At 35.5% G+C, this 9,859-nt stretch overlaps 1 protein-coding gene and 1 long non-coding RNA gene across 2 annotated transcripts; both read right to left on the reverse strand.

Moving 5' to 3' along the window:
* Nucleotides 1–1,433: 1,433 nt before the first annotated feature.
* LOC149733904 (uncharacterized) lies at nucleotides 1,434–3,260 on the reverse strand. The gene is made up of 2 exons (XR_016385292.1): nucleotides 2,581–3,260; nucleotides 1,434–2,433 (listed from the first exon to the last, which is right to left on the reverse strand). It is a non-coding gene; the product is annotated as an uncharacterized LOC149733904 (long non-coding RNA).
* A 2,818-nt stretch (nucleotides 3,261–6,078) lies between these two features.
* Nucleotides 6,079–8,545, reverse strand: LOC149733905 (uncharacterized). The gene is made up of 4 exons (XM_089880867.1): nucleotides 7,636–8,545; nucleotides 7,078–7,190; nucleotides 6,619–6,706; nucleotides 6,079–6,373 (listed from the first exon to the last, which is right to left on the reverse strand). Exons 1-4 carry the CDS (start codon nucleotides 8,348–8,350, stop codon nucleotides 6,255–6,257), a joined length of 1,035 nt encoding a protein of 344 aa, XP_089736993.1. The 5' UTR covers nucleotides 8,351–8,545; the 3' UTR covers nucleotides 6,079–6,254.
* Nucleotides 8,546–9,859: the final 1,314 nt, after the last annotated feature.

Raw genomic sequence — 9,859 nt, forward strand, 5'->3', positions numbered from 1 at the left:
AAATGGCCATTAAAGACCAAACCATTTATAATCAATACAGCGGTATGTGTATAAAGTTATCGACATAACGAAAAATGTTATTTAAACCAGCCTTTTCCGTATTTCTAAACCTATATTGCAAGGTGGTCTTTTCAAAGATCTTTAGCTGTTTAGAAAAGTTATAATGAATGAATGAACTTTTTTTATTTTTACGTGACTGGGCGACAGTCGTTATATAACACGGGTGTCCTGTTCCATATATTATAAAAAGCCTTGTGCTGGCTTACGAGACCCCCCTACATTAGTGATTGTGTCTTTTGTTTTTTTATTTTTTTACGTGGATATATGGAAAATCGGAAGTTCTCATGTATGGTAGGGTGGGGTAAAGTGGGACGCTGGGTAATGTGAGACATTCTGTTGTTACGGAACCCCACAAATATAAATGTTCATTCGGCAGTATTATCACGACTATACAAACCACGCGCCAAAGCTGATTACTGTTACCCGTATCAGTTACTGTTAAAGTTTTGTAAAATACGTGCTTAAGTGTGCAATTTCCCCACCCTACTGTATCTACATTTATTATAGTTAACTTTATATACACATATAAAAACGTTTGAATTTTGATGGGCAGTTCAGGTATTTTCGGCAGAGCATTTGGTGGAAAAAAACGTTCGTTGTTTGTCGGCCTGTATATGAAGTCTTGTCCACTTACGTGCTATAAACAGATGTTATTGAGCGACTGTCTCTCTGCCACAAAGAAGGATTATTTAAGATCACGTTTTTACCATGTCGTGCGCAGGCGCTATTATACAAACAACTCAAATTTAATTTACGTAAATACCAATCTCTTAGCACACTGAACTTAAAATTACGATTTGAGAATTTGGTTAGCAGACATATGCAGTAGGGTGGGGGAAGACGGGACACCTTTTCATCCTAGTTTCTCGTCTTATTTGGTTGTAAACAAAAACCATTCAAAGAATTAGAAAACTGTATCCTTACGACTCACATAGATCGTTGTTAGTTGTTTAAAACATGATCAGGATATTTAAATATCAGGTGCTTAAGGTCTCCCATCTTTTTCCACCCTACTATATATAGTAGGATGGGGGAAGATGGGTAAGCTTTTCATTTTATTTTTTTCTTCTTAATTGGTGGAAACAAAGAGCACTCAAAGCATTATTAAACTGTACCCTCGTGACTCCCATAGACCGGTGTCGATTGTTTAAAACACCATTAGGATATTTAGATATTACGTGCTGAAGGTGTCCTATTTTCCCCTAGTGTACTGTATATATAGTACGGTGGGGTAATATGAGTTACATTTAGCACATAATATTTCCCAATCGTGTTTTCAATCATTGTCCTAACTTAATCATTGTCCTCACTTATAACTGGCATAAATTAATTTAGTTCATAATTAAATCACTTAATAGCCAAACACATTGCAATTTCTTTGGTCGTCTTTGTTTATATTTTAGTGCGGTGAAAAAAAACTGCAACTTGTGGACATACGCACAATTTAGCTAAAATTTTTAATTAGTTTGGAACTAAAGAAATGGCATGAAAAGGTCACTTTTAAATACAGAAACACATACATAGAAAACTGTAGGCGTGAATGCATAACTAACTGCGATTCAAAATTGGTAAAAACGCTCACGTTATTTTACCGTTGTGTGGAATAAATATTAAAAATGTACATTAAAAAGTTAAACGAGCAAGTTAAAATGTAGTGTGCACAGCACACAAACGTACGCATCGCGTTTTGACCTGGATTCCAGGGGAAATTGCCTAAAACGACAAACATAAACTGAACTGTAAAGTGTAAAGCTTCTTTTTAAAATGGTACTATTAAAAAGAGTCAAAGAGAAAATAGAACAGAGGAAATATTGCTTTGTCTTACAGGTTACCGAGACCGATTCAGGTAAAAGTTTAAAAAAGACAGGCATACAAAAGTCAAGTTATATAAAACATAGAAGATTTTTCATGCGTGAAATACATGATCCTCGTCGTCCCTTGAAGTACAAGGTGTATGTGATGATCCAAATGAGCCTGAGCGTAACCGCCTTCTTGCACGCTGGTGTTTTCTGTCTACCCAGTTTATAACACTAGCGTATGACGCGCATAATATCATGATACCGGCAACCGCTATAAGCACAGCCAAAGGCGTGAAGTTGATCATAGGCCCATAGTTAAAATTCTCTCCCGGTTTAAGAAAAGTATCTAGTAAAGATTTCGAGTTGTTGCTTTTGACCACATTCAAACGTGACGTGACGTCAGTTGACATAAACGATGACGTCATCCGACGTGACGCAACAGAGCGTGAACGGTTTTCTTCGAAGTAAACGTATTGCTTCCGTTTCTCATGCGTGATATGCTGTATTCATTAAGTAACTAGACTTCTGTTCGCTTGGGCACACAGAATAATTCTTTAGTATACTAAACCCGGTTCTGAAATATAGTAAAACATATGTAAGTTGTGTATTACATCGTACTAGTACAAAATCTTGTCCGCATATACCTAACATAACAATATTAAACAGTAGAGTGCTTTCATTAAACATTTTTGTAGAAAATTGCGTCTGAATTTTTACCTACATTTCTCTACATCGGTCGGTATTCTCCCAAACTAATTCTAAGGCCGTCATGCGTCGCTTGTTCGTAATTTTCCATTCTATCGGCCTTACCAACGCTGTGTGACTACTAATTGTCCTTCCGAATCGAAAATTAAGACACATAATAATAAACGTCACAAAGCATGAATAACAATAAACTGACGTATATGGATTCCCTCACTTAGTAACGCTAGTGCTGGAAAACGTAGTTTGTGCTACAGTCTATGCAAATACTATTGGTCAAAATCATTTGATGAACAAGACAACAAAAGCTATAGCACAAAACTTGGGGTGGTAGGTATAAAGTAGACTGTACTATTTCTTTTTATTAAGTTTCCAGTTCAGTACATTTGCCTGGGTCGATGTTGTTTTGACTGTTGCACCTCGGGCGTTTAAACTAACTCCGTGTCATTTGTACCTTGACCGACATTATACATATATTCCGTACAACTGTAATAGGAATAACTGTAATGGGGAAATTGCTAACATTTGTAGGGCAAATAGAACTGGCCTAAAAAGGGCAACGTCATTCTCTAACTTTCTTAGCTCTGTCTAGTGTCTGTTCGTAAGGTAAACTACTGCACATAAGAATTCGAACCATGTTCTCTAATCAGGACTTTCCGCCACAAACTTTTTCTCTTACTGCAAAGACGAAGAGCTAAAGAGCTTTTTCACTACAACGCAGGCAACGAAAGAACCGCTCAGCTAAATTTTCTACTTGACCAAATGCCTTTGGCTATTTCGCACCAAAATCATTAGAAAACCATGGCTCAGTTTTGTAAGTCATTCTTTTGACAAACTTTCAAAATTATTCTAAATAGATTCGTAATACTCCTAACCTGTTTAATATGAAGTTCCAGCGACAAAATTACTAGGACCTTTAATTTAATGTTGAACCAGTCCTTTATTAAATTGTATAAAACGTTTAAACCTGATAAACAGTTCTAGGTTATTTATTTGTAGCCTCTTGGCGCCTGTATATCGTTAAGATGGATCCTGCGTACCGTTTGTTGAAACCATGTAACAATACAGGGGTTTTCCTGTAAAACGCTTGCAGGTAAACAACGTATAAAGGTTGAAGCAGCGTCTTAAGCTGCGTATATAATATCCCATATTATCATTTCTTTTTAACGTGATGATATTTATTATCACATAGTGGGGTGGGGGAAATGGGACACCTTTAGCACATAATACCAAAATATCCTAATCTTTTTTTAAACAATTCACAACAGTCTAGGGGAGCCGTGAGGATACAGTTTTATAATGTATTGAATGTTTTTTGTTTACTAACAAACGGGACAAGAAAATATAATCAAAAGGTGTCCCATCTTCCCCTACGCTACTACAATTTGGTTTTAAAAACAAACAAACACTAGATCGTGGTAGAAATCCAGTTTAATTAACTTGTTCAATTGTTTATTTGACCTAATTACGTCCTAGTACTATAAGAGTTCGTGTACTTTATAAAGTAAAGGCTGGTCTCATATCAGTAGCGGTGGGTCTGTGATCCTTTCCCACGTATTGTCCGAACATTTCACGCAGAGAAATTATGTGGCAAACATAAGTATATCATTATTATAGAAGAATAGGAAGTTGAATAAATCAGAAAATATTGTTCGCTTTGCTGTATGCTGCCACCACGCGGCCATTCTACTTAAGAATTAATCTGAATCAAAATATTTTTTTTTTCGTGTTATGCTTTATAATAGGGATTAATAATGTTTTTTATTCCTAATTTGACTCATTACCCCAGTTTTGGGCATGTAATTTGTATTTCCGTAACATAGTCATTGAACCGTCGTCCTCGGACGACAATCGTCCTTCATTCACGTTCGATTCAATTGAATTTTCGAATGCGTCAAACCTCCTCTAAGCAGTCACCGCTAATTCGAACGTCTTTAACAGCCGATAAACAAGGTTATTACAATCATATTATCCCAGCGCCAATCCTCGCTTGTGCCTAGATGCCGTTTTCCTTTCTTTCTAACAACTGACCCAGCAATTGCTGAATGCTTGTACCAAAATGATGAATGAGTCTCCAATGTGCGGCCGATCTAATTCTCTTTTGGTCTGTCGTCAATTACGAACGATTTCCGTCGCTCATTGCGGGGCGTCTACCCCTAGGGAGAAGCGTGCGCCACAAATCGTAACGCTTGTTTCGTCTCCTATGATGATTATTTTAATATCAAAATTTGCGTATACTTGAAATCTCTTTTGTAGCAATTGAATTTTGTTCAACTTGATTTAAGTTTCGGTATTTGATATTAAGGGAGTTGTATATTAGTGAGTTGTAATTTATATAATTTTGTTCCTTTTTTACTACAGTTCTATTGTAACCTATAGTACAAATACATTTTGTTCATAAATTAAATGTGGGATGTAGCTGTCTTTTCGTTTTCATTAATTACTTAAAAAGTTTTTTAATCAACCCCGAAAGCGCTGCGAAACAAAGCGGAATGGAAGATTGCCATATTATGAATATACAATACTATATGATAGGAAGGGATATATAGTGGGATGTGGGAAGATGGGGCACCTTTAGCACAAAATATACAAATATCCTGGTCGTGTTTTAAACAAATAACAATGGTCTATAAAAGTCGCGAGGACAAGGTTTTATAACTCTTTGAATGTTCTTTGTTTACTACCAAAATGTACGAGAAAATAGAATAAAAAGGTGTCCCATCTTCCCCAATTCTACTATACTATGGGGTAAAATGGGATACTGTTGGCACTAAATTATAATGTTTCTCGGCCGTGTTTTAAACAATCAACACTACTTTAGAATCACGTGGTACATCAGGTATATTTTTCTATAAGTTATCTTTGTTAACTATTAAATGTGACGAAAAATGATAATAAAATATGTCCTTACACCCCACCCTATACATACTTTATTGGAATATGTCTTATAATAAATACGTATTTTAATTTAAGCTGTAACAGAAGCGACTAACTGACGTTTTAATGCGATTAAATTTAAGTTACAGATTATGTAAAAAATTAAACGTTAGGATATTTAATAAAATACCAGTGATTATTTCCACACCAATACGTCCAGTAAATGTTAATTGTATTGCTGACACGCGACTATTCATAGTTTAAAGTTACTAACACGGATTCAAATCTTAACAAACACTTAACAAAAATCTTACTAAAACTGCTTTATTTGAAAAACTTTTACCGTTTCTTTACGTAAAATGATTATTTTATTCTTTTTTTTATTTTTTTTACAACTTTTGTTAATGGTGAAATAGGAAAGGAACAGTATATGCTTATGTTACCTTTAACGGTTACCGTTTCTCTAAAACAATATGGAAGAAACTAAATCGATTCTGTTCCATAGCAATCGCATTTAGAAAAATGACATTTTACAAAACATATACAACTGGGGTACATAGATAGACAGGCGGTTATTTACAATTGTTCGATGCAAAATAAAATGAATAATATATTCGGTAACTTAACTAATACAAAGCGATTACAAATTCAAATTCGATGTATTTTTTTCACCTTATAATGCGTAATAAACAAGTCTTATACCATGGTGCAATGAAATGAAATAATACTCAGAACAAAATTGTTGTATTTACATTTTGATCGATATTTTTCCAATTAGAGTGACATAAAAATACGAAACAAAGTTGTTTTTTCCCACTATTCATCCTGCTTTTGCGTCCTATGGTTGTACAATCCTTGTGCAATCAGCTGCATTGCAAGCTCGTTCTTGACTCCGCTTGTCTTCTTTACTTTTGCTCTCTTATTTTGAAACCAAACTGTATAAGTAATTTTATTTGTTAGTGGGATGAGAACATGTGCCCAGTTGGGGTAAGATAAATTCATTTTCTAAGAACATCGACAGAGTTTAATAATCTTATCGTCACAACTCCAAAATGTCGTTGTTAAATATTAAAAACACGATTAGAAAATAAGGATTTCGGTACTAACAGTACTATAAGTTAGCTATTTTAAAAGTTTGATGACGTGTTGTTATATTTTTATAAACACAAATTGTGCCAACCTTTTATTTGCGAGACTGATAAACCAAGTTTTTCCGACACTCGTACTCTCCTGTCTTCGGTCAAATACTGACTTTTCTCAAATTCCACCTGCAACAAGAATCACTCTTAAAAACTTACATAATGCACTTATATCGGTGAGCATAACCAATCTACAGTTCGGTGCGCAATCAGTTTAGTTAATAATAGTGGGGTGGGTGAAGACGTGACACCTTATTTAGCACAAAATATACAAATATCCTGGTCGTGTTTTAAACAAATAACAATGGTCTATGAAAGTCGCGAAGACAAGGTTTTATAATTCTTTAATTGTTCTTTGTTTACTACCAAAATGTACGAGAAAATAGAATGAAAAGGTGTCCCATCTTCTCCCACCCTACTATACCTTTATTTATATATGAAACAAAAAAAACAATTTTAACAGCAGTTACTATTTGCTGTTAAAATCAACTGTTACCAACCTGTAAATAATCAAGCTGTTCCGGGGAGAATGCGGTTCTTGCTCGTTTATCCAATGACTCAGCACCCGTGTCCTTGCTTTTGCATTTCCGCTTTACTCTACGGGTTCTTGGGCCTAAAATATTTTCAAATATAAAATTCATGTATTTTGTTTCAGTATTAAGTACTACAAAATGCGTAACCGAGAAAAATCAACGTCAACGAATTAAAATCTGTAAGATACAGTGTATAATGTGGGAAGACGGGGCACCATTAACACATAATATTCAAGTACCCTGATCCTGTTTTAAACACTTGACAACGGTCTATGGCAGTCGTGAGAATACGGTTTTATAATTCTTTAAAATGTTCTTTGTTTACTACAAAATGGGTCGAGAAAATAAAATTAAAATGTGTCCCATTTTCCCTCACACCACTATATATTGATTCTGAATGTTATTTTGTTACGTGAATCGTCCAACTTCATAAGTCAAATCGGAGTTAGATCCACGGAATTTATCTTTATTTTGTGTCAGATACCACGGATCTAATTTTAAATGTAAAACCATGCGTAGTCTTACCTGCGGACGGTCGGTCAGAATACCGAGTACAATAAACCCATGCAGGCCAAAGTGTTTTCTTTTCTTCCTCGGTTCCTGATGTTGGTTGCTGGTTTCCTGTAGCTAAAGATCGTCTGCTGTTTGGGGATTGATTATCCTCGGCTAATTTTTCATCACTTGATATGAGCGACCGTTTTGGTGTCGAATGCGCGCGCGGTAGTTCTTGAAAGTTTGCTGGATAGTCGACATTTTGCGACAGTCGGTTGAGGCTCGCTAGGGGGTCGTCTTGGCTTTTGGTAAGCGTATCATCTTTGTTTGATAAATCGTTTTTCGGATCACGCACATCGTTAATCGGATTCCATAAAGATTTCTTTGTTTGATTCCTCTTAACTTCATTTATCTCCGCCAGACCACGAATGCTCGGGACTTCGCAATTCTGTGCGGGATATGCGTCACCATATTCCCGCGGGCCGCTGGGGTATAGCTGTCGCCATTGCAGAATGCTCTGCGCAAACAAATGCAGTTGCAAGTTAAAACTGGTTATGTCTATCTTGCTTTGTGCTGCCGGAGATTGTACTTGATGTGCGACTCCGGTATATTCCCGTGTCGGTTGTGTCCATCCAGTATGAGTGTTGTTATATTTTTCCACTTCGCCTTTTTGAGGATTTTTGTTCAATGGTAAACTCCTTAAAATTGTGTCAATGTAAAAGTTGGGCAACCTTGTATTTCGCTTCATTTTAAATTTACCGCCCGCCTTTGTCTTTTGAAATAAAACACTTTTATAGCGGTGTTGTTTTACGATTACTACTTAAACGGCTAAAATAATTTCGAAAGTAAAAAAAGAGTTACCATTTTGAAATAGTTTAGTAGAAAAATAGTATTTTTCTTATTAAAAAATAAGGTAATATACTCGCTCTGCCTTTGCGCGAAAAAATAATTGGCGTTCAGAATTAATGGATCAAAATATATTAAATCAGAAGTAATCATAAATTAAGTCCAACCAACAATATCTAATACAAAGACAGATATTTTACCAAGATTCACAAGTATCTAATTTAAATAAATTCAACTTAAATCTTTAAGCAATAATTATTATTACGCTTAAAGTTTACACATCATTTACGTCCTTCACACAAATATACTTCGTCACAGACGAGTATGCTGTAACTGACTTGATCACTAGGAATGCCGCTTCCAATCTGAGCTTCCGCCTTTTTCTTGAGTTCCGCCATTTTGTAAAATTCGTTGACTCGGTTAAACCGATTGCGTAATTGTTCTCAAGAAGCGTGAAATGTCATTTTGTGAATTCTGAACAAATTGAAAGGAAAATATTTGTTGCTGAACTAGGCTATTAAATCGTTGAATTATTTGTATAAATTAAGTAGCGAAATACACATTATTTAAACTTTATTCTCGGGTACATACAAAACACTGTAATTTGGATTGAGCTGCTTGTACAATAAGAGCTTTTTTCTGATCAATTTATTGTTGTGGCACTAATGATGGTGGTCTGTAATCAATACGTGTAAGGTGCTCTTAAGGTTTGTTGATTGGAGGTGTAGTTTGTTCCATCTTTAGATTTCTAAGTTCAGTGTTATAGCGGCGTGCCCGTTTTGTATATAGTAGTGTTGGGGTAAAATGGGACACCGTTTTACTCTATTTTCTCGTCTTATTTAGTAGTAATCAAATAACATTCAAAGAAATATAAAACCGTATTCTCACGACTACCATTGACCGTTGGTAATTGTTTAAAACAAGATCAGGGTATTCGGATATTCTGGGCTGAAGGTGTCCCGTCTCCCCCCACCACCAAAAAATGTTATTATTTGTTAAAATACGATTGGAATAGAATATTATTAGCTGACGGTATTCATTCTCAGCAGTGTATCGCCTTCTCCTATATACCGCCCACTCCAATACACCAACAAAACTCTGACTTCGGAAATGTTCAAATACTTCATTCAAGCGTATAACATTCAATCTGGCTGCGTTAATCACTTTCTGGTTCAATTTTAGCCATGTTAAACATCATTCCTATGGGAGTTGGAGTGACTTTGTTCTTGTGTGTTGTCTCAGTGACAAATTTGAAATTAAGTAACTTAAGAGTTCTGATCCAGATTGGATTTTGAATTCCCTACCGTGGCGCAATCGGAACGACCGCAGAATTAATCGAGAATTAAACGACGCTTCAATTAATATTGGCCAAAGTTCACAACTGGCATTATAGATTGGAGTTCATCACAAT

Source organism: Ciona robusta, chromosome 7 (assembly GCF_009617815.1).
Source record: "Ciona robusta chromosome 7, ASM961781v2".
Lineage (NCBI taxonomy): Eukaryota > Metazoa > Chordata > Ascidiacea > Phlebobranchia > Cionidae > Ciona > Ciona robusta.